The sequence below is a fragment of the Panthera pardus genome, unplaced genomic scaffold (assembly GCF_024362965.1).
Source record: "Panthera pardus isolate Hobbes unplaced genomic scaffold, ASM2436296v1 HiC_scaffold_2, whole genome shotgun sequence".
Taxonomy (NCBI): Eukaryota; Metazoa; Chordata; class Mammalia; order Carnivora; family Felidae; genus Panthera; species Panthera pardus.
This window is the reverse complement of record NW_026526765.1, coordinates 66,910,004-66,936,287: the sequence shown is the minus strand read 5'-3', so window position 1 is coordinate 66,936,287 and position 26,284 is coordinate 66,910,004. Positions and strand designations below refer to the sequence as shown.

General features: G+C 35.4%; 1 protein-coding gene and 1 pseudogene across 11 annotated transcripts in view; both read left to right on the top strand.

Moving 5' to 3' along the window:
* Positions 1–26,284, top strand: part of APC (APC regulator of WNT signaling pathway) — a 149,618-nt gene that overhangs the window by 73,727 nt on the left and 49,607 nt on the right. For all 11 annotated transcript variants that reach the window (XM_053907145.1, XM_053907139.1, XM_053907148.1 and 8 more), the window contains 4 exons: positions 7,225–7,309; positions 8,315–8,516; positions 15,076–15,184; positions 18,639–18,752. In XM_053907145.1, coding sequence (XP_053763120.1) covers positions 7,225–7,309; positions 8,315–8,516; positions 15,076–15,184; positions 18,639–18,752 — 510 coding nt within the window. The remainder of the gene's footprint in view (positions 1–7,224; positions 7,310–8,314; positions 8,517–15,075; positions 15,185–18,638; positions 18,753–26,284) is intronic.
* Positions 7,123–7,273, top strand: LOC128778509 (U4 spliceosomal RNA; annotated as a pseudogene).

The following is a 26,284-nucleotide window of genomic DNA, read 5'->3' as shown; positions in this document are numbered from 1 at the left end:
AGCTAAATTTAAAAGAAATTATGTACTGTATTTTTTATTCCAGGGTTGGAACTCAGTCAACTTGATTTACTTTAAAATGCTGAGCATAGGGGTAGCTGGGTGGCTCAGTCAGTTGAGCGTCTGACTCTTGATTTTGGCCCAGGTCATGATCCCAGGGTTGTGGGATCAAGCCTTGCATCTGGCTCCACACAGCATGGAGCCTGCTGTCTCTTCCCTGCTCACAGTTTCTGTCTCTCACTCTAAAAAAAAAATAATAATAGTAATTTAAAAAATAAAATGCTGAGCATAGCAGCAAGATAAACATGGCCATGTAGAGATGTGAAGCCTTTAAACTGAGAGATATCATGGTATAGAAAAATTATCTGTAGGTAAATTATTAATGAACCATTTATATCTTTGTTGTATTTTGTCAGAATGAAATTTTATAAATTGTTGTAGAACTTCAAAATCACATACATGTAGAGTATCTTATTTTCAGAGTATAAGAAAGAATTAGAAATAAAAACTCAGATCGACACATTTCATAACTTAATTGGAAGATTTAATTATTAAATATATTTGGTTAATGAAAAGAATATATAACTGAGATAGTGACAGAAACAGAAGTGGGTCAAGTAACAACCTCCCTGAAATGGCATAGTTGCTCATTGATAAATATTTTCTTTTCACTTATATCACCATAGAACATTTCACCTCTAATAAATAATCCTTTAATGTTTCCAAAATCTTAAAATGTTTTTAAAAATAATGTGTGGTTATATAATATAAATAATTTTAAAACCAAATTTCCAAGACTTATAAATGCAAATGAGTATTCTCTCCTTCAAAATGCATATTAATTGTAAAAACTGCCATTTATCAAAACATTTTCTGAAATATTTAGAATTGCTCTGCAGTTGTGTTACATTTTTGTTTTGTTTTGTTTTGTTTTTTTAAGTCTTTGAAATTGAGAACTACTTCCGTAAGGTTGTATGCAGGACTCAGCTCCAGGCAGTCATTCCTTCTCCAACAACTAAGAAACACTGGATAAAATACAAAAATCATACTTTAAAAGACCTTGGAGAACTGTGGAGTCATCAAGGGGTATATTAACTAAAATTCATAAGAGGAAAGATCTCTTTCTAGAGCAGAGATCACTGGTGATTTTCTTCCCCATGGATATTTACTGATTCTGAATACAGACTGCTGTTAATTACTGGCACAAGCAGGACTCCATTGGAGGAAAGAAACTGTCACAACTCTTGACAAATGTGGGCAGATGTGAAGTATTGACATATAGAGGAGCTCCAAATGCATGGCTAGTTTTCCCCAATGGCATTGGCTGAGTCTTGTGAAGGTATCTGGGGATGGACTAGGAAAGCTGAATATTGGGAGGCAAAGTTCTGCTGTGAGAAGGACACATTATTTTCACACAGGAGGTCTCCTTCACAAAACATTTGCCAGATTTTTACTTTGTGGAGCAGACTAAAGACCTAAGCTCACTGCGTCCAAGGGACAGAACTTTTAGGGCTAAGGAGTCAGGTACCACCTGAGAATAAGGCTGAGCTAGAAAAGCAAAGTGAATATTCTTTAATCTTGAAATGCTTGAGAGAGACAGACTTAAGGTAGGTAGCCCCTGTATCAAATATGGCTAGTTTTTCTTTTAAGATAAATGTCAGATTTGAGAGCTGTATAGGGAAGGAGGCTAAGGGCTAAGGAGACAGAAACCTATATTATTTTCAGTCTAAATTTAGGGGAGAGACACATTTGCAGAACTTGGCAAATCAAATTGATGTAAATTTTGCTTGAACTGCACCTGTGGCCCATTTTTAGTTCCTGATTGGAGATCAGACTCCAGTAGTGGAAAACGCAAATGCTAAGAGAAAATATGTCTTAAGTCTCTCTTGTTCTTGTATACGTAACGATTGGCATACAGCTAAGAGTTACAAGAAATGCAGGAAACGAAAATGATAAATGAAGAGAACAGATAGTTAATAGAAGCAAATCCAAAGGTGATCCAGATGTTGGAATTAGGAAAGACTTTAATGTAATTATTATAAATGTCTTGAGAAAAAGAAAAGATGGGTAAAGTGGATGAAAAGTCAGAAAATTTAGACAAAGAATTGTAATCTGTAATTAAAAAGATATTCTAGAACTGAGAAATAGTTTTACTAATAACTTACTGGATTGGGCATGTAAACACAGAATTAATGAACTAGTGAGAAGACAGAATTAGTGAACATGTAAGAAAGGTCAATAGAAAATACCCAAATTAAAGCACAGAAAAATAAAAAAATGTGAATAAAAAACTATATGTAAGAGTTATGAAGGACACAGATAGATACAGGCAAATATAATTGAAGAGGAGCCAGAAGGGGCAGGGGAAGAGAATGGAGTGAAAGTAATATTTAAAGAGATAGTTGCTGAGAATTAGTGTAAAGTTGCAAAGTTACAAAGACATGTGATAATTGATTAGACTAGTAGACTAGCAGAAATAGAGTTGAGAAAAATAGCCATACATATTTGGTCACTTGATTTATGACCAAGGCATCCCTGCACTTCATTGGGGCAAGGGTGGTCTTTTCAACAAGTGGTTCAGGGGCAATTAAATATTTGTATAAAGAAAAAAGTAAAGAGTTCAGAGCCCTACCTCTTATCATATGCAAAAATTAATTCAAGTTGGATTATAGACCTTTGTCTTTGTGAAAGACAAAATAGTGGCTTCCAGAAGGAAACATAGGGAACAGCTTCATGTTTTTAAAGTAGACAAAGATTTTGGGGCGCCTGGGTGCCTCAGTCGGTTAAGCATCTACCTTTGGCTCCGGTCATGATCTCACAGTTCCTGAGTTTGATCCCCGCATCGGGCTCTGTGCTGACAGCTTGGAGCCTGGAGCCTGCTTCGAATTCTGTGTCTTCTTCCATCTCTGCCCCTCCCCCACTTGTGCTCTGTCTCTCAAAAATAAATAAATGTAAAAAAAATTTTTTTTTAAATAATAAAGTAGGCAAAGATTTCTTAAATAGAATGACAAAGCACTAACCATAAAAGAAAAACATAACCCCTTAAAACCAAGAACTTCTGTTAATGTTTTTAGAAGAAAATATAAGACAGTATCTTGGACGTTGGGTAGGCAAGATTTCTCAGGACACATAAAGGATTAAACAAAAAAAAAAGGTATAAAATAGACTCCATCAAATTAAAAACTAAAATTAAAATCTTTTCAAAAAACTTCATTAAGAAAATGAAAAGGCAAGCCATGGATTACAAGAAAATATTTACAATACATATATCTAATGAAGAACTCAGTATGGATAGATAAAGAATTTTTGCAAACCAGTAACCAAAAAAAAAAAAAAAAAATCCAATTTAAAGAATATGGCCAAAAGTTTGAAAAGACAATTCAAAAAGAGAGATAAATGGCCAGTAAGCACATGAAAAGTGGTTCAACATCCCTTATCATCAGGGAAATGCAGATATCATTTCACTCCACTCAAATCACTAAAATTAAAAAGACTGGTCATGCATACAGTGGAACATCAGGATGCTCATACATTGCTGGAAGGAGTATAAAATAGTACCGCCAGGTTGGAGAACAGACAGTTCTTTTAAAGTTAAATCCTATGACTTAGCATTTTAACTCCCAGATATGTACTCGAGAAGTGACTGCATGTGTTCACTAAAAGATACATGCAAGAATGTGCATAGTAGCATTCTTCATAATAGCCTCCAAGCGAGTAACAACCCAAATGCCCACTAGGAGGATAAAGGATAAATCCACTTGGGTTTATTCATACAGTGGACTACTGTACAGCATTGAAAAACCGTGAATTGATACATGTAATAGCATGGATGAATCTCATAAATGTTTGGTGAGCAAAAAACATGAGACACAAAAGATTATATGTTGTATGAGTCCATTTATATGAAGTGCACAAACATGCTAAACTAATTGAAAGTCTCAAAACTTTTTTAAACGTTAAATTTCAACAATTTTATTTACCTCTATGGTTACAGTTTTTATCAATAGATTTTTTTTTAATGTTTCTTTATTTTTGAGAGAGAGTGAGCAAGTAAGGGAGGGGCAGAGAGAGAGAGAGAGGGAGACAGAAGCTTGGAAGCAGGCTCTGTGCTGTCAGTACAGAGCCTGATGTGGACTTGAACTCACGAACTGTGAAATCATGACCTGAGCTGGTCAGACGCTTAACCAACTAAGCCACCCAGGTGCCCCTCAATAGATTTCTAACCGTATGTACAGAAACTTTTTGAAAAAGCTCTTGTTACAAATTGTGCATATTCAATATTTTTAAAAATTAAGAAATAAAGACCAGTAAAAAGATATCAAAATCACCCATTAAAAATTCTTTTTTAAATCAGATAACCTTTGACAGTGTATAGATTTTTCTCTCTGCACATTATATGCAGGCATGCATTTGATGGGATTATATTTTGCAGCATGCTTCTTAAAAATTGTATGTACTGGGCACCTGAGTGGCTCAGTTGGTTAAGTGTCCGACTTCGGCTCAGGTCATGATCTTGCGGTTTTTGGGTTCAAGCCCCATGTCTTGCTGACAGCTCAGAGCTTAGAGCCTGCTTTGGATTCAGTTTCTCCCTCTCTCTCTGCCCCTCCCCCGCTCACACTCTGTCTCTCTCAAAAATGAATTTTTTTAAAAATTGTTTTTAATTTTGTGTATCATCATAGTCTTTTCATATCAATAGTTTTAATATTACTGTAGTTGCATAGTATTCCATTATATGGCTAATTGCCGTAAGTTTAATTAATTTTTATTGTTGGATATCCAAGTTTACATGGCCTTGTAATTTGATTTTGATTTTAAGTTTTTTGCTTATTATTTTTAATTTTGAAAAGTTAGGCATATGTCCTATGATATGCCAAGGATTTCTTTTAGTTGTTGTTTTTGGACTTTTTCATCTTTATACCTTTTCTAAAAACAGTATTTTTTTAATACTCATTGTTTAAAAATTACAAAACAAAAAAAAATGAAAAAATTGCTTGTAATTCCAGCTTCTTAGAATACCACTGTTAACATCTTGATAATTGTTTTCAGCATCAGCATCACCTGGGAACTTGTTGAAAATGAGGATTTACAGCCTGTATCCCAGGCTTACTGAATGAGCAGTCTGTGGTGCAATAGGCTTATCAGGTGATTCTGATCCATACTGAAATTTCAGACCCACACTTGTAGACTGTGGAGAAGAATCTTGTATGGAGGCCTGATCAGAACTATGCTTTAAAAGGCTCAGTCTGGGGGCGCCTGGGTGGCTCAGTCGGTTGAGCGTCCGACTTCGGCTCAGGTCATGATCTCACAGCTTGTGGATTCGAGCCCCGCGTCGGGCTCTGTGCTGACTGCTCAGAGCCTGGAGCCTGTTTCAGATTCTGTGTCTCCCTCTCTCTCTGACCCTCCCCCGTTCATGCTCTGTCTCAAAAATAAATAAACGTTAAAAAAAAATTTTTTTTTTTTAAATAAAAGGCTTAGTCTGATAGTTCTATGCATGGTAGGACTACATAGGAGATTATTTAATAGTTTTGGGGGGGGGGGTTAATAACCAGGATAATGACAGTAAGAATAGAAAAGAGATGGTTCTAAGAGATACTAGAGGTTGAAGAAAGAATTTGATAACCGATTGGTGATATGAAGGAGATGATGCTAAGGACTAAGCCTAAAAGGAAGAAAAGGCCATTTACATTTAATTAAGAGGATACAAGGCAGAGAACAGGTTGTAGTAGCTCAAAATGATAGTTCTGGACATATATATCATCCAGATATAAGGTGTCTATCAGTCAAATTGGGAAAGTGAATCTGAAGTTTGCAGTTGATTCGAGACATATGATTTGAAGTTACCTGCTGAAGGATAGTTGTTGAACTGTGAGGCTGGGGAGTATAAGAAATACTTATTAAAGGGCCATTGAAGCACTACAAGTAGTAGCCCTGGATGGAAGGAGAATCGGGATCCTGAGAAACACAGATAGCCTAGAATGATAGTTCTCAAACCTTATGGAAGGAATGGTGTCCTGAAGTTTATAGCAGACATTTTAGAGTATTCATTCAAGTATCACATCACTATACACATTTGTTCCTGTCCCACAGATGTGATACATTTTGGCCTTAATAATTTGAACGTGAGTATCTATCACCTCCATGTTCCTTTCAACCACCAATGTGGTCTGTTATTTGAAGGTCAGATTGTAAGTCCACAGGCTATTTCTTGTTAACATAGGGATTCTTTTTTTAATGTTGATAATGTCACTGTCAAGGTAAACCAGTAAAGTTGTTTTTGCTGCATTCACTTTTTGACAGATTTTCTTTCCACTCTGTTTATGGATCATTTTCATTTTGGAGAATACTGCCCATAGTTACAAGGTCATACATGTTCAAGAACATTGTCCTGTGTTTGGAAACCTAATTGGTCAACAAGACTTTGCTGGGGACTTGAATGGAATGCCCCGGAATATGAAAAATACAATATAAATTATTAAGGAACATGCAGAAAAAATTGGTAGAAAATGACAGTTTCCAGCATTCTTTGAGGAAAATTTATCAAGAGAAGAACTTAGATGGGAAAGAAATTGCTTCAAAAGTCAGGAGGCAGTAAGCAAGAATATAGTCATTTCATTATTGGGTGAATGTAAATTAGTATGCTAGAATATATTTAAATACGGTATATAGAAACTTGAATATTTGTTAGGATGTTAAATAAGACAGCATATTATAATTGTTAATTTGGTGTTTTTCATGGTCATGTTGCAGGCTTCAGAGACATGGATTCTAAACATATAACTAGCTTTTACAACTTGGGCAGGACTTTTGAGTCTTGCTTGACCCATCCGAAAAATGAAAATAATTCACCTTGTATTGTTTTAAAAGTTAGAGATAATGTATCTTAACTGTTCCATATAGTATCTTGCATAGAGACTCCCCATAATCTCCATTATCACTCCAAATATCACTATTGTTATTGAGATATAATTTATTATTCATAATTAATAATAGGTAATATATGTAGAGTGCTTTACAGCTTAAGATACATTTTCACATTGGTCTGAAATAACTTTTTTCCCTAGCCTACCTAAACACCAGGAAACTTAGAAGCATATCTTCAAGAATTATTTAGAATTTTGTCATGTTAGCTTTGCACAGTGGCAGTATCGTAGCCAATGAGGTTTATCCGAGGCGCGATTATTGCTAATTGAATTTTGTCATGTTAATATATTGTGTTCTTTTTTACAGGAAGTACTTAAACAGCTACAAGGAAGTATTGAAGATGAAGCTATGGCTTCTTCTGGACAGATTGATTTATTAGAGCGTCTCAAAGGTAGATTTTTTTAAGTATTTTAAAGTAATTTTTAAGCTCCAGTTGTCAACTTTAGGTGTGTATATCCAAATACAGCTTCCCTTGAGCATTGGTTTCAGTTTTGTTGGTATAACAGCCTTATCTATTAGGGTTAGTTGTTAAAATACAAATACATAAAATGTCTCTTTGTCATTCCTTCAGTTAGACATTTAACTGGCTTTGAATAAATTATTTTAGATTTCTTATTTGATTATTTTTCAGCTCTTTTTAAAGCTCATTTCTATTACGCCAGTCTCTAAATAGGCCTTTAGTAAGCTGTATGGGACAGACTGGGCTTATTTCCTTACTTGAAGGAATAAATGCCCTTCTCTGTTCCATCCAGGATAGAAATGCTTTGTCTTGTCACATATAGAAGCTGATTATATGCCATTTTTAGTAGAATTTTAAAAGAGTATCTTTCTCATTTTGTTGCTTAAAAATTCAAATACCAAAACAGGTAAAGTGCTTAATGATAATTGAAACTTGGCTGAGAAATTACCTTTGGGTCCTAAAATATATTATTATTTAGCAGGAATCTGAGCAAAGATACTTTGTCTGATTTTCCTTTAACACACTCCTTTTGCCCCTGATTCAAGCTGACTTTGGAGGGAAGTTTAGTCATTGAGTTTCTTAATAATTGTTTATTCAGTCATGTGTATTTGTGCCTTCCTCTGTTACAAATTTAGAGTTGCAGTGAACACTTTTTTTTTTTTAAGACTTGATATTTGTATATATTGCATTTATATCTGGAACTAGCAGTCAGCGAATATCTATGAGCATCAGCGTTTGTGATAAGGATTTTCTCTGTTCCCTGCATAAATTTGCTACTCCTACAGGCATTATGTAATATAATGTATATGCAATTATATTATGGGTTAAAATTTGAGGACTAAAACATGAACCTAATATTTTATTTAATTGCATTAGCAATATTTTAGACCACTTTAAAGCAATTGTTATATAAAAACTTGTCTCTCTTTTATTTAGAACTTAATTTAGATAGCAGTAATTTCCCTGGAGTGAAACTACGCTCAAAAATGTCCCTCCGTTCTTATGGAAGCCGCGAAGGATCTGTATCTAGTCGTTCAGGAGAGTGCAGTCCTGTTCCTATGGGTTCGTTTCCAAAAAGAGGGTTTGTAAATGGAAGCAGAGAAAATACTGGTTATTTAGAAGAACTTGAGAAAGAAAGGTAACTTTTCTTCATTAAATAGTAAACTTGAATGTTCAATTTTTTCCATTATTTTGTCATTTTGTAAATACAAGATAGGAATTTACGAAGCATGTATGGCAGATGATCACTAACACTTAAGAGAGCATTTGCATTTATTAATTCAAAAATAGTATGTTACTGATCATACTTATATTAAATCTAAAAATGTAAAGAGGCAAAATTAAATCTGAAAATGTAACAGAGGCAATTCCTGGGATTCTAAGATTTGTACTTTGTTACTTAAATGCTTCAAGTGCCCTGTATACATGATCATAATAGTTACATCATTTAAAATATGTAACTGATTTTTAATTGAATTTCTTGGTACCTTTTGAAATAAATTCAGTAACTCCAGAGCCAGTAAAAGGTAACTTTCCATTAGGGATGGCCTATTACAAGTGGCCACAAATGAAACATTCCTTTATTTTTTTGTTTGTTTATTTTGAGGGAGAGAGTGATTGCATGGGGGCACCCAGGTTGGGGAGGGACAGAGAGAGGAGGGGAGGAGATTGGGGGGTGGGGGTGGAGAAAGAGAGAGAATTCCAAGCAGGACACAGAGCTCGAATGCAAGAACTGTGAGATCATGACCTGAGCCAAAATCAAGAGTTGGACCGTTAACCTCCTGAGCCACCCAGGCGCCCCTGAAACGCTTCTTAACTTATCGGTTTCAGTGTCTTAGAAAACATTACTTGACATATATTATGAGTCTGGTTTCTCATAGCTAATGTGTTAACTTCTTCTCTTACTGAAGTTAAAATCATCTCACTACAAATACCAGAATATCTATCACCAAATACCAGAATATCTATCACCCACCAAGAGCTTTTTCAAATGTTTTGTAAAAGGTTATGAATTCCTTAATGCATAAATATCTTATTTTTATATTCCTAAAAATTCTATTAAACTTGAAGAAATATTAAAATGTATAAACATTACATATTAGCTCTGCCATCTCGATCATGTCATTAAATTTGGTATTGTTTTCTCCTGTAAAAGAGGAACATGGTTCTACCTTGCAGAGTTGTAAAAAGTGATTATTAGCATAAAAATGTCCAGCATAGCTAACTGAAAGGCAAAAGACCTTTTGCTGCTCTCTCTCTGGTTTCAGGTGTGTCCATCTGTAAAAATAGGTTAATCTTCTGGACCAGAAATAGTGTTAAGCTTTCTTTCATCTTGAGTTTACATGAGTCTCTGCTTCTTACCTCGAGCCAGGAATATTTCTGTCTGACCCTATAGGAAACACTGTTGTGAATAACAAGCATCTACCATCTTCCATCTCTGTCCCCTTTGAACTCTATTAAGAAACAGAGGATTTGTGAGCATACCATCTTTCCTAGGAACTAACTTTGCATCACATAGATAAAGCCCTGAGTTTATTAGCAGAGAGAGAGAGAAGAGAGTATGTGTGTAGTTCTGATTTATCTTGTGCCCTCTTGGTTCTCACTGTGTTGGAGAGAGGTAAAAATTGAGTCCTTGATTGTATGACACAATCTTTATTTTGCTGTCACACTCATTTGCTAGTTCAGATAGGTCTACGGTCAAACTCATTTTCCTTCTTCATTATCAATGTCATTGATGAGAAACTTAATACCAATCTGATTCTCATTCCTTTGTAGGTAGCCATTTTCCCCTCTTTTGAAGCTTTTAGAATGCCTCAGTATACATGTTTTCTTCATTCATTATGCTGGATAATCACTGTGCCCTTTTGATCCAGAAATATATTTCCTTCAACTTTTGAAAATTCTGTTACATGATTTCTTTGATGACTTTCTCCTCTCTCTTTTTTATTCTTTCTTTCCCTCTGTTAAATCATAGATTCACTCTCTTTGTCTCTTTTTTTCTTGTTTTCTTTATTGCCCAAGATAAGTGCTAGAAAGTAGTCAAGCCAGGACTCAAACCCAGCTACACAGCTCTGTAATCTTTTTGAACCTCAGTTTTCCAATCTGAGGAGTGAGCCTAAGAATAACTACCTCAAAGGGTATTGTGAGGGTTAAACTAGATTTAAAAAATAATTGCTCTCTCTCTCAAAATAAATAAACTTTTGAGAAAAAGAAATTAAAAATAGGGCTTCTGGGTGGCTTGGTTGAGCGTCTGACTCTTGCTTTCAGTTCAGGTCATGATCTTGTGGTTCATGAGTTCAAGCCCCATATCATGCTTTGTGTTGGCGGTGTGGAGCCTGCTTGGGATTCTCTTCCCCCACCCCATCTCTCTCTCTCTCTCTCTCTCTCTCTCTCTCTCTCTCTCTCTCACACACACACACACACACACACACACACACACTAAATAAACTTAAAAAAAAAGAAATTAAAAAATATTTAGAACTGTGTCTGGTCCTTAGAACATTCAATAAATGTAGGCTATCATCATGTTAGCTATTCACTCATTTAACAAATATTTATTAAATACCTAATAAATACGTGCCATGCTCTTTTAGATGACCCTAAGTTAGAAGACTAAGAAGGCACAAGATTTACTTTTTTAAAGAAAATTGTTAATAATCACTAAATAAGCCCAAACCTAAAGAGCTATCTGTCTCTGAGTCTAGACCTAGTTTTAGTTCTGAGCCTTAAACAGTGTTGTAAACCACTATCATTTAACCACTTGTTAACATTTTGGCTCAAGACATTGTGACCTTGGCTTCCTCAGAGCATTTTATCACAGTTTGACCTTAATCTTAATAACAGCTTGTCCCTCTTCTCCCTAGCCTCCCCTCCACCGTCATCACTAACATTGGCCTATCAATTTAAGCACTTTTAACATCCAGCTGTTGCTTAATGATGAGCCCATTTATTGGAGAGTAATCAGAGGAAATAGCAGCATCACCATCTATCTCTCTCTTCATGCCTCTAAGTCCTGGTAGGTCCTGTGGGTTCTCACCAGGAAACACTGAAAAATAAAATCAGATCTCATCTTTATGCCAGCTTGTGAAAGGAGTTTAGGTTTTCTCCTGTGCTTTCTCCTGCTTCTGTCGTCAGAAATGGGAGGGATGAGGTAGATTCTCATTAGTCTGCACCTCCCCCAACATTGCTACAATCATAAGCAGGGGCTTACTGTCTTATAAGCAAGGGCTTACTGTCTTTCCATGGATTCCCTCACTACTAAGCTTGCCACATCAAAAATGAAGGCATATTTCTTATTTTTTAAATTGTTTCTCAGTAATGGAAAGGGAATTTTAGCAAGAATAGAACCTTTCACATTCACATGTATATATATTTTGCAAAACAATATAATCAAACAGAATTTTAAAGTAACAGTTTTAAAGTGGACATCATCTCTGTAAATGAGCAAACCCCAGAAGCCATAATAGAAAATATCCACAAATTTGACTACAAAAAAAATTCAAAATTTGCTACATGACAAAAGCATTATAAACAAAGTTTAAAGACCAGTGATAAACAGAGAAAATACATTTACAACCCATATAACTGACAAAGTACAATCACTCTTAATATGGATGAGGTCCTATAAGTAAGTAAGAAAAAGTTACAGGCAAGGAAATACAAATGGTTTTCAAATTGAATAATTGCTTATCCTGGGGTGACTGCGTGGCTCAGTCAGCTAAGCATCCAACTTCGCCTCAGGTCATGATCTTGGCGATTCACAAGTTCACTGCTCAGAGCCTAGAGCCTGCTTTGGAATCTGTGTCTCCCTTTCTCTCTGCCCCTGTCTCTGTCTCTGTCTCTCTCTCTCAAAAATAAAAATAAAAACATTAAAAAAATAAAGAAAGTGCTTAACCTTACTAAGATAAATCAAATTAAAACTGTAGTTGATATACCATTAAAAAAACTGGATATGCAAAGATAAAGATTGATAAAACATCAAGTGAAAGTGGTAGGGGTATAAGTTGGTATAATAATGTAATAAGAACAGTAAGTTAAAATTTTACATACCCTAGGAATTTATCTTAAATACATGCTTGCACATTTGTGAAATGGGGTTATATATAAGGATATTCAGTGCAGCACTGTTTATAATAGCAAAAATTTTGAAAGGCCCTATGTTCCTTCTAAAACAAAACTAGTTACAGGGTATCCCATTATAGATTCATCAATACTCTGCAGCTAGCAAAAAAGATGTAGGACCTTTTTATGTTCTGACACAGAATGATCTCCCAAGATAGATTTTTAGTGAAAAAAAGGTTAATAGGATAATACATAGAATAACATGCTACTGTTCATGTTTAAAAATGTACATGTGGGGGGTGCTTGGGTGGCTCAGTTGGTTGAGCTTCTGACTTTGGCTCAGCTTCTCATGGTCTGTGAGTTCGATTGAGCCCCGCGTCGGGCTCTGTGCTGACAGCTCAGAGCCTGGAGCCTGCTTCAGATTCTGTGTCTCCCTCTCTCTGACCCTCCCCTGTTCATGCTGTGTCTCTCTCTGTCTCAAAACATAAAAATAAAACATTAAAAAAATTTTTTAAATGTACATGTAAGTGTATACATAGATTCTTGCATTTTTATAGAATATCTCCGGGAAATATACACCAGGAAATGATAATAGAGGTCACTTTGGGAAAGAGCCACATGATAGGAAATCACAGACTTTTTGTACCTACTGAGTTTTATCCCAAATTAACACTCTTATTTTGCATTCATGTTTATAATGATCAGATATAGAGTATCTTGATATTGTTATTGAAGACATTTATTGGGTTGCCCAGGAATTACATAACAAATTCTTCAAATTCCAAACTAAGAAAAAGTTTCTCTGAGAATAACTTATTATTGTTGTACAGTAACAATATATTTCTTTTTTTGTTATTAAGTTTCTGCAACTAATTTTTTTAATTCTAATACAGTTAACATATAGTGTTATGTTATTTTCAGGTGTACAATAGTGATTCAACAGTTCTGTACATTACTCAGTGCTCATCATGATAGGTGTACTCTTAAATCACCCTTCATGTATTTCACCCATTCCCCCCCACCCCCAACCTCCTCTCTGGTAATCATCAGTTCTCTCTAGTTAAGAGTCTGTTTTTTGGTTTGCCTCTTTTTGCTTTGTTCATTTTTGTTCCATAAATTCCACATGAGTGAAATCATGTGGTATGTGTTTGTCTTTTTTGACTGACTTATTTCACTTAGCATTATACTCTCTAGATCTATCCATGTCATTGTGAATGGCAAGATTTCATTCTTTTTTATGGCTGAGTAATCCATAGTATGTATGTATGTATATATATGTGTGTATACACACACACACACACACACACACACACACAATCTCCATTCTTCTTTTTTTTTTCAATATAAAGTTTATTATTAAATTGGTTTCCATACAACACCCAGTGCTCATCCCAAATGTGCCTTCCTCAATACCCATCACCCACCCTCCCCTCCCTCCCACCCCCCATCAACCCTCAGTTTGTTCACAGGTTTTAAGAGTCTCTTATGCTTTGGCTCTCTTCCACTCTAACCTCTTTTTTTTTTTTTCTTCCCCTCCCCCATGGGTTTCTGTTAAGTTTCTCAAGATCCACATAAGAGTGAAACCATATGGTATCTGTCTTTCTCTGTATGGCTTATTTCACTTAGCATCACACTCTCCAGTTCCATCCATGTTGCTACAAAGGGCCATATTTCATTCTTTCTCATTGCCACGTAGTACTCCATTGTTTTGTGTTTTTTTTTCTCTCCATTCTTCTTAATCTGTTCATCTATCATTGGACACTTGAGTTGCTTCCATAATTTGGCTATTGTAAATAATACTACACTAAACACAGGGTGCATGTATCTTTTCAAATTAGTGTTTTCATATTCTTTGGGTAAATACCCAGTAGTGCAATTGCTGGATTGGAGGATAGTTCTATTTTTAATTTTTTGAGGAACCTCCATACTGTTTTCCAGGGTGACTGCACCCGTTTACATTCCCACCAACAGTGCATGAGCATTCCTTTCCCTCACCAACACTTGTTGTTTCTTGTTTTTTATTTTAGCCATTTTGATAGGTTTGAGGTGATATCTCATTGTAGTTTTGATTTGCATTTCTCTGATGATGAGTGATGTTGAGCATTGTTTCATGTGTCTGTTGGCCATCTGTATGTCTTCTTTGGAGAAATACACAGTGACAAAATATTTCTTATTATTTTGGCTGCTGAGAAGCTGAAAGCCATGTCTGTCCAGTGCAGTGGCTTCCTATACTCTAGGTTTGTTTTTTTGTATAATTATTGCTTTTTTTTACTACTCTATTATGCTTTTTATTCTTATATTCACTTTGAGTTTTGTTATATGTGTACTTTTTTCTGTAAACTATCATATTCTTAGACTATGCTAAATGTGAAGAAAACCTTTGGTTGAAATGTGAACATTCTAGTTAGGATGTTTAACATCTTATTTAGGTGGAAAAGTAAAAAACTTTAATACTCAAATTTTAATGATTATAAAATTTTAAGTCCCACCTTCAAAAATCTAAAATCACTAAGTTTTCTGCTTCTTCATTAATAGTACTTTAGTTTAAATAGAGAACATTACAATTACAGCTGATAAGAATTACTTTTATGTATTCTGTTAGCATTTTGTAAACTTCCCCTTTTTTTGAAAAACAGATCATTACTTCTTGCTGATCTTGACAAAGAAGAAAAGGAAAAAGACTGGTATTATGCTCAACTTCAGAATCTCACTAAAAGAATAGATAGTCTTCCTTTAACTGAAAATGTAAGTAACTTAGCTTATTTTAGACTTTAGTAACTTGATCTTTTAAAAATACCTGTTACTCATTAAAAATTCAGGATAACTGTGTTTTTAGTTTTCTGTAAACCGTACTATGTTTTATCTAACTTTAAACTCAAATGTATAATAATGAATTTTTGTTTGTAAAGGTGATAAAACTTCATTATGCTCAAGCAAATAATTTGTTTTCAGCCCCTAATTAAGAAAATCTATTAAGTTTGAATTTTAAAGGACTCAGGATTCAACTAGGCAATTGGTTTTTTATTCTGTCTGTTTAATTACCAAACGTACTCTGTAGAATTGTTTATTACCATCTATTTTTTTTTTAACCATAGTACATGCCATATAGTTTTTGCAATTAAAGTGTCTTTGAAAAGAATTTGACTGCTATTCCAGTTATTATAAATGACAAAAGCTGTTGGCAAGGATCTTAGGACTTTTTACAAGTACTAAAATTTGGTTTGCAAATATAACTATGTGAAAAAGAATTTAATCTTGTCAGCTTTTCTTTCCCCACACAAGCTCTCCATGTCAACTAATTTATTCATGGGATGACACATGTAAGAGTATTTCAGAATGTTCTGGAATACATTAATAATCTTAAACAAAATTATATTTTACTGTTATCCATAAATACTTTTTACAGTTTAAAAAAAAAAAAATAGGTTAATTAAAATTATATTGTCCTTGGGGCGCCTGGGTGGCTCAGAGGGTTAAGCCTTGGACTTCAGCTCAGGTCATGATCTCACAGTTCATGAGTTCAAGCCCCGTGTTGGGCTCTGTGCTGACAGCTCAGAGACTGGAGCCTGCTTTGGATTCTGTGTCTCCCTCTCTCTCTGCTCCTTCCCCACTCATTCTGTCTATCTCTCTCTCTCTCAAAAATAAATAAACGTTAGAAAATATTTTAAAAAAATATATTGTTCTCTCTTAGCTTTGATTTTTCAATTTCTAATGACATTTTTGAGAGAATATAACAAATGAAAAAGCAAAAGTAGAAAGAAGGAACACAGGGTGCCTGGGTGGCTCAGTCAGTTAAGCCTCTGACTCCAGCTTAGGTCCTGATTTCATGGTTCATGAGTTTGAGCCCCGCATCAGGCTCTCTGCTGTCAGTACAGAGCCTGCTTTGGATCCTCTGTCCCCCTCTGTTTTTGCCCCTCCCCCACTCGCTCACTTTGTCAAAAATAAACATTTTTAGGGGCGCCTGGGTGGCGCAGTCGGTTAAGCGTCCGACTTCAACCAGGTCACGATCTCGCGGTCCGTGAGTTCGAGCCCCGCATCGGGCTCTGGGCTGATGGCTCGGAGCCTGGAGCCTGTTTCCAATTCTGTGTCTCCCTCTCTCTCTGCCCCTCCCCCGTTCATGCTCTGTCTCTCTCTGTCCCAAAAATAAATAAAAAACGTTGAAAAAAAAAAATTAAAAAAAATAAACATTTTTAAAAAAGGAAGAAGGAATGCTTTTTTCAAAACATGTACTTAGCCAGGTTTCCTCATGGGCATTGTCTGGCAGGAACTGGAACCAGAAGCTTAAATGTACTGTCTCCTAGAACAATCATACAAGATTTTGAGAGGAAGAGAAAGGATCTCTTTTCCTGATAGTGTCCTTGGCATCTTCTGGGGAGTTAAGGAGACTCAGATAGTGAAAGAACAGTTAATGGAAAGTTCTTGGATTCAGGGATTAGGAACTCAGGAAGGTTTGGTGGGATTTTTACTCTAAAATAAAAAATACCTAAGCATATTGCTCTCCATTCACTTTGGTAATTAGAACAAAAAAATTTAGAGTCCAGTTGTCTACATGTAATCAGGTTTAAGAAAGTGCTTAGATATATGGGACAACTTGAGAGAATAACTGGTTAATATCTGAAACAAAGATGAGTTGTCAAATAAATTATCCCCATATTTATTAAATAACCCATTTATTTATTGGCATATATAAGACACTATAGACCATTTGGCAACATTAGCAAATGTAAACTGCATGTATATCATAAATTTTTTTTTAATTTCACAGTTTTTGCATTTATATTGTGAAGCAAGTTAAGAACACATTCATTTGCAAATACCAAGATATTAGACATTGCTTTTAAGACATCGATCTAAACCACATTATTGCCACATACTTTGTCATGTTTACCTTTTTATTTTTTGCAGGGCACTTTGGGAAGTGGAGGATAAGTAAGTGGAGTTAGAACTGGCTCATTGGGAATTAGAAATAACATACAGACTAATTCATCTGTGTTGCAACCCATAACTTGGGTATGCCTATAGAAATACATTCTCCGTAGAGTGTCATCTGCATTATTGAAAGGGAAAAGGGTGAGAGTTCCCCTAACTTAACTCACAAAGTAGTTTGGAATCCTTGGACCTACAGAATGTCGTTCTGAGTCAGACACAGGTCTGACACAGCTCTTTGCTAGGCATATAGAGCATAAAAAAATCTATAGCTCTTCCTCATTTCCTTCATGGCCCATTATTATTTTATTTAATCATATTTTAGCTATTACCACTTGTTGTGTTTGTTTGTTTGTTTACATTCATTTACTTAGAGAGAGATTGAGAGAGAGAGAGAGAGCATGAGCAGGAGAGGGGCAGAGAGAGAATCCCAAGCAGGCTCTGAGCTGTCAGTGCATAGCCTGACATGGCGTTTGATCTCACAAACCGTGAGATCAGACGTGAGCCAAAATCAGGAGTCAGACATTTAACTGACTGAGCCACCCAGGCATGTGTTTATAAGTTTCATTACCTTGTCCTTTTCATCCTTTTGTATGTCTAGCAGTTATCTTAGTGCCCGGGATTTTAACTATAGGGTTAATTGATTTTTTAATGAATTAACACCCTCCTGTATGAAGAACTTCTTTTTGTTTATTTCAGCTTTGCTTTTTTGAATTACCAAAAAGTTTGTGTTGTCTTGCAATATGTGATTATCTATATTATGTAAAAGCTTTTCCTTGTCCCATTTTCTTCATTTTGCAAATGGGGAGAGTTTCTTTGTTTAATCTGCATGTTTATAACAATCCTTAAATTGAGATACAAACTTAAGGATGATGGATGGTTTCTTGATTTTTCTATGTTGTCCACATTAATATGCTAGTTTTTAGTAATTAAAGTAGTACCCCCTCAGTGCAGAGGATAATATGGGAACTGAAGATAGGCTTACCCTAACTGGACCAGTTATATATTTTAAATGAATCAGTACAATTTAAGTAAAGCCATTTGTGGCTACAGGGCAGTAAAAGTTTTAAACTCAGTATTTCACATCAGGGACCCAGACTGAGCCCAGCACCTATAATCAAATTTTAGGACTCCTGGAAGAACAAAATAATCTTGTTACATGTAGTAACTTACATATTTGATATTCATTTTTTTTTTAGGCATTAATATGCTTTTTTGTTTTTACTGATAAACTTATGAGATATTAGCATTTCAATTTAATTTGTGGTTTTAGTTTTCCTTACAAACAGATATGACCAGAAGACAATTGGAATATGAAGCAAGGCAAATCAGAGTTGCAATGGAAGAACAACTAGGTACTTGCCAGGATATGGAGAAAAGAGCACAGGTAACTTAACTTATTATTAAATTATAAAACAGCACAGGCTAGAGAAGAGCTATTAAGAATGTGATGAATTATAGCTCTGTTAACATTGATTAAATTTTATTATTAAAGATATTTATAAGTCTACCTTCACTTAGGCACTGTTTCAGAATAATAATTTATTATGGCTGCTGCGCATCATAACCAATGTTCACGTGATTCTGCCTCTACCGTATTTCATTTCCCTGATTCTGTTCTGCTGTGCCTTGGAATAGTAAGAGAGAAAAAGTGTTAGATGCTGGTCACCTGGTAGCTGATAGTTAACTTCACTTCTTCTTCAAAAATCTCCTTTGAGATTTTTGCTTCTTGTAATCTAAGTATGTGTAATGACATTCAGAATATTTCACTGCTCTTTAAGTTGTACACAAAAAAAGGGAAGACCTCACTTAAAGAAAGTAGGAAGGAAATATAGAAAGAGGACACAGGGAGAGGTGAAATGAGTTGGATGGAGAACATTCCCATATTTCTACCTCAGTTGATGTCAAGAAAAGAATATTAAATAGCTTTGCTATTTGTCAAGCATTTTCATACATTATTGAATTTAGCACTTTGTATTTACACAAGTGTATTACTCGCTAATGTTTTAAGCCCTGACAAGGCCTTACCATTTGCCTTGTCTGTTTCAAAGCAAGTATGGGCATTAAGAAAGAAAAACAAAAAAAGGAAAACTTTTACAACAAACTGGGAGGAAAACATTATTTTAAAGATTTTATTTAAGGGAATAGTTAATAAAAGGGAGGGCCTACATTTATATGTATGGTATAAATACATTTTTTATTCCAAGAAGTTTATGGTTTTAAAATCACTAATACAAGACATTTTACATCCCCAAACTGTAGTTTTTATCTTTTATATGGTAGTTTCCTAAACACAATGTATATTTGCTTTATGCTAGAGTATGGTGGTAGACTAAGGAGATACTTAAGCCCCAGTACCATGATACATTTTGTAGTCCATACCTGTTATTTTCACAATGAGGCTAGAGGCTCAACTAATATATCTATATTACTTATGTTATGATACATGCATTTAATAACGTTTGTTAATTTCCTCTCACTACCTCCCCTGTCTGTTCAAATTAACATCTTAAATGCCAAAAGTAAAACTTTAAGGGGCTCCTGGGTGGCTCAGTCAGTTAAGTGTCCGACTTCGACTCAGGTCATGATCTCACGGTTTGTGAGTTCGAGCCCTACATCAGGCTCAGTGCTGACAGCCCAGAGCCTGGAGCTTGCTTCTGATTCTGTGTCTCCCTATCTCTGTTCCTCCCCTGTTCATGCTCTGCCTCTCTCTCTCTCTCTCTCAAAAATAAATAAACATTAAAAAAAAATTTTTTTTTTAAAAGTAAAACTTTAAAAATAAGCCTTTCAGTAGAAAATATATATGAATATCTTTCTAATATTGGGGTAAAAAAGGATTTCTTAAGCAAGATATAGAATACTATTTGTAAAAGAAAAAACTGATAAGTTTCATTGTATTAAAATTCAGAATTTATCGGGTACCTTAAAAATACATAAATTTTGGGTTTGCAGTTACATGGATGAAACTAGAGGGTATTATGCTAAATGAAATGAGTCAGAGAAAGACAAATATCCTATCACTTAACTCATGTGGAATTTAAGATACAAAACAGATGAACATAGGGGAAGGGAAGCAAAAATAATACAAAACAAGGAGGGGGACAAAACATAAAAGACTCTTAAATACAGAGAACAGCTGAGGGTTGCTTGAAGGGTTGTGGGTGGGGGGATGGGCTAAATTGCTAAGGGGCATTAAGGAAGACACTTGTTGGGATGAGCACTGGGTATTCTACATAGGGGATGAATCACTGGAATCTACTCCTAAAATCATCATTGCACAATATGCTAACTAACTTGGATGTAAATTAAAAAATAAATAAGATAAAAATACATAAATTTGGGGGGAAATGGTAAATAGCCCAGTAAATACATAGGTACAGCTAGCAACTTATTTGGGAGAAGAGAAATTAAATTAGATCCCTAATTCAAACCTTGTATACGAAAAATTACAAATGGGAGTGCCTGGGTGGCTCATTCGGTTAAGCATCTGACTTCGGCTGAGGTCATGGTCTCACGGCTCGTGGGTTTAAGCCCCATATCGGACTCTGTGCTGACAGCTCGGGAGTCTGGAGCCTGCTTTGGATTCTGTCTTCTCTCTCTGTCCCTTCCCTGCTTATGCTCTGTCTCTTTCTCTCTGTCTCTCTCAAAAATAAAATTTAAAAAAAAGAAAAAAAATTACAAATGGATTGAATATCTTAGTGTGAAAAATAAACCTAAAACTAATGGAAGAAAATACAGGACAACAAATGTAATTTTTCATAAAATTTTAAAATATTCTGCAGAAGATAAACTAAGGCAAAATATTTTTAACACATAAAAGGGAAAAAAGTCACTATCCCTATAATGCAAGAATTCCTACAAACTAAGGAAAAAAAAGACATCTGTTTTTTTTTTTAATGGGTAAAGGATATAATCATTTTATTGAAAAGAAAATGCAGGGGCGCCTGGGTGGCTCAGTCGGTTGAGCGTCCGACTTCGGCTCAGGTCATGATCTCACGGTCCATGGGTTCGAGCCCCGCGTTGGGCTCCGTGCTGACAGCTCAGAGCCTGGAGCCTGTTTCAGAGTTTGTGTCTCCCTCTCTCTCTGACCCATCCCCATTCATGTTCTGTCTCTCTCTTTCTCAAAAATAAATAAAAAAAAAAAAATTAAAAAAAAAAAAAAGAAAAGAAAATGCAAGTGATTAGTAAAAACATACAAATGACTGGTAAGCAGTTTAGGGAAATTCAAAATAAAATCCATTCTTGCTCATGACTGTGAGATTGTCAGTTTCCAACTATCTCTGTTAACAGTTTGGTTATTTATTTTGCTTTTTATTTGTTTACTACATATTTGGGCAGCTAATGGTGCCTACCACCTACTGGTGGTGGTCCCTACTCTCCTATACACATGTACACAAAGGCTGGGGAAATGTACATCAAGTTGTTAATGGAGCTAACTTCTAGGGACTGGAGATTGGTAGGCTGAAAGTTCCTCACACTTCCATTTTACCATAATTTTTTTGTAATTGTGTGGCTAATATAGTTTGTATGTTTCCTGGTTGATGGCCATTTAGGTTGTAATTTTTCACTGTTTAAACAGCTCTGGTAAACATACTTATTCATATCTTGTAAGAGTTGTGCAAGAGTTTCTCTTGGTTAACAGCAAACTTTTTCTTAAAGGGTCATAAAAAAAATATCTCATTCTTTGTGGGCCATATGATCTCTGTCACAGCTTCTCAACTCATAGATGTTAGTATGTAAGCAAATAGGCATGGCTGTGCTTCAGTAAAACTTAATTCACAAGATGGCTAACAGGCTTAATTCACAACAGGCTAACATATTGCCGGCCATAACATATGAGTGTTTTGAACTAGTGTTTGCCAAATTGCACTCAAAATGATTTTATCAATTTACATTTCTACTAGTAGAGGTCTCTGTGAGTCACGCTTTATAATAGTCAGTGGGCAATGAAACATCAGCTTGTTATTTAATTTATATTTTCTTGAATACTACTGAAGTTGAATATCTTTTCATATATTTATTAGACTGTGGACTTTCTTTCTGCTACTTGTTCATCTTTTTCCCAATTTCCATTATGTTAAATGTCTTACTCTTAAATATTTGAGAGATGTATTAATATCCTCTTGATACCAATCTATTACAGATAATATACACCACATCTCCTCCCTGCAAAATCCATTACCTGTTTTAGATTTGTGATAACAAAACTTAGTTTTTGTTATAGAGCTAATTAATTATATATTGCCATATTTGTGCTTTCTGTGAATTATTTGTACATCTTTTCCTATCCTGGAGTCATAAAGTTACTTTCATATTATTTCTAATAGTTCTAATGTTTTATTTTTGCAATTAGGTCTTTAATTCATCTCCAAAATATAATCATGTATGTTTTAGAGGTTGGGATCTAATTTTACATAAATACAAGTATATATGATTTTATATGTATGTGTGTGTAATTATTCAATATATAACTTACATATTAAATAATATGTTGGTTTTTATTAATATTATATGATCAGTTATATATAATATATATACAGATACATATACATACATGCATATTTATGTTTTTAACAAAATTACCTATTTATTTGATATTCCACTGTTCCCCATTGATTGCTAATGAATTCCATCTCTGGCATGTGGTAAGTTTGTATTTGCTGGATATTTCTAGATTCTGTTCCACTGATCTATTTTAATTTCTCTGTGCCTGCACTCATACCACATTTGTTTTATTTGCTGTAGTTTTATAAATCTTGGTACCTGGTAGAGTGAGTTGTCCTATTTTTGTAAAAATGTGGTTATATTCTGTCTTACTACACTTCCATCGAAATTTCGTATCAGCTTGTTGTCTAATTCAAAGAAAAAATGCCTAGTGCATTTTTTATTATAGTCACATTGAATTTATGAATTAATTTGAGGAGAATTCATATCTTTACAATACAAAGATTGGTTCTTGGTTAAAAGGATGGACTCTGGAGCCAGACCTCCTGGGTTCTAATCCCAGACCTGCTACCTACCTGCACTGATTTTGGGTAAATTCTCTGCCTCGGTTTTCTCATTGATAAAGTATAATGCAAAACTGAAATGTGAGAATTAAATGAGTTAATACATGTAAGAGCACTTAAAGTCTGGCACATGCTAAACACTAAGCAGTATGTATTAGGTGTTATTAATTTTATATCTCCATTCATTTAGGTGTTATTTTTGTTATAAAGTTTTGTAGTGTTCTCTATAAAAATTTTATACATTTTTAAAATTTATTCCTAGATATTATGTAGTTTTTGTTACTGTTATGAGTGGAATTTAATTATCCAGCAACCTTCTTGAACTCTTTCATTAAATTGTCTCAGTAGTTTAAGACTTTCTTACATTTTTCTTGCATTTTCCATATGAACTGTCACATTGTTTGCAAAATAATGATAATTTTGTGTGTCCTTTGCAGTTTTTTTTCTCTTTATATTGCATAAGAACTCTAGTACGTCTTTGAATAAGAAGCAGTGATACTGTGTACTCAAAAGTTTTTGATAGTTACCCTTTCTCAAGTTAAGGAATTTACCTGCTATTACTCATTTGTTGAGAATTATCCTGAATCTGTTTTGAACTCTATTACTGTTATAATTTTTTAGAATCAGTTTTTCAAAAGTCATACTAACTACCTTCCCTTGAATTGTTAAGTACTTGTTAGTAAGCATAATTTCATAAATATTCGAGGGTATCATACAAAAAAAGAAAGAAATACTACTGGCTTCTTCCATTTTCATTTTCAGAAACAGAAGCACAGGGGTTGTATTACTAGAAATCCCCTACTTCATGGGTCACTTGGGTGGCTCAGTTAAACATCTGACGCTTGATCTCAGCTCAGGTCATGATCTCACAGTTTGTGAGTTTGAACCGCCTATTGGGCTCTGCACTGATAACACAGAGCCTGCTTGGAATTATCTCTCTCTCCCCCTCTCATTCTGCCCATCCTCTGTTCCTGCTCTCTCTTTCTCCCTCAAAATAAATAAAATTAGGAAGGAAGGAAGGAAGGAAGGAAGGAAGGAAGGAAGGAAGGAAGGAAGGAAAGGAATCCTTTATCTCGGTGGATATCAAGACATAGACTGACTTCAAGATTTACTGACATATTGACAATACAGAAATCAAGAGAGATACTAGTTACAATCTCCTACTATCATCTTCTAAATATTAAAATTTTTAATTTAAGATTTTACTGGTGGACCCCCCCACCCCTGGGCTTTGCATCTATGGAGCCCCTCAGGCAGCTTCACTCTGGGCACTGCCCCCCAACTCTGTGCTTTAGGAGATCTGCCCTCTCCAATACTGTCTTGGCAACAGCCCATGCAAGGCAGTGCCACGGACTTGGCAGTGTGCAGGCAGTTCCTATGGTGGCAAGCACCACTCCAAAGTGACTCCTACCCTGGAAAAAGGGGAAGATAACCACACATACCAGTCAAAGGAGGCCCCAGAAGTGGACCGGAGGCAGACAAGTGCTCTGACTACAGGTCCTGCCCACCAACAGAACCTTCTCAGGACAACACAGGGAAAACACCCAGCAGTTTGGTGCTACTGTATCTCTAGCACACATCTGGTCTGACTCAACCCAAGCCTAAGGCATACCCAGACTAGTCCACTAATACCACAGGAACCAGATTCTGCCCACAACAAGACAAAGACAGCCATTGCAGATGACTGCACTGGACGAGAAAAGCATCTCAGCTGCAACAGCAGAGCACATGCATCACACATAGGAGACACCCCTGAAGCATCAGGTTCTGGTGAATTAGGGACACTGCACAGCAGGGCACTACTGGACCTCTTCTTCATAAGGCCATTACTTTCAAATGCAGAAGATGTAGCTGTCTTTCCTAACATACAGAAGCAGACATAGAGAGTAGGACAAAATGAGACCGAGGACTATGTCCAAAATGAAACAAAAGGACAAAATCACAACAAGAGACCTAAGTAAAACGGAGATATGCAATATGCCTGAGAATTCGAAGAACCAATCATTAATACACTCACTAGACTTGAGAAAAGAGTGGGGGACATCAGTGAGACCCTTAATGAGATATGAAAGACCCAATCAGAGAACACAATAAATGAAGTTAAAAATACACTAGAGGGAATAAGTAGTAGAAGCACAAGAACAAATAAGCAACTTGGAGGACAGAGTAATGGGAAGTGACCAAGCTGAGCACATGAGAGAAAAAAAATATTATGCAAAATGAGAATAAGCTTAGGGAACTCAGCAACATCATCAAAAATAATAATATTCTCATTATAGGGATCCCATAAGGAGAAAAGGAGGCAAAAAAAATTATTTGAAGAAATAATAACTGAAAACTTACTGAATCTGGGGAAGGAAACAGAAATCCAAATCCAGGAGGCATAGAGATTCCCCAACAAAATCAGTCCAAGAAGGTCTACACCAAGACACATAGTAATTAAGATGGCAAAAGGTAGTGATAAAGAGGCTATCATTCAGGTAGCTAGCAAGGCTATCATTCAGAATAGGAGAAATAAAGAGTTTCCCAAACAAAAAGGAATTCATGACCACTAAACAAGCCCTACAAGAAAAGTTAAAGGAGACTCTTCAAGTGGAAAGGAAAGACCATAAGCAAGAGTAAGGAAAGTAGGAAGCACAGAAGTAGTAAAGAAATAAGTATATCTATAAAAATCAGTCAAGGGACTCACTAAATGAAAGCATGTAAAGTGTGATACCATCTACCTAAAATGAAGAAAGGAAAGGAGTGGGTTCAAACTTAAGTGACCATCATCCTAATATAGACTGCTGTATACAGAAGATGTTACAGAAGGAGGGAAGATGGCGGCTTAGGAGGATGCTGGGCTCACCGCGCATCCTGCTGATCACTTAGATTCCACCTACACCTGCCTAACTAACCCAGAAAACCACCA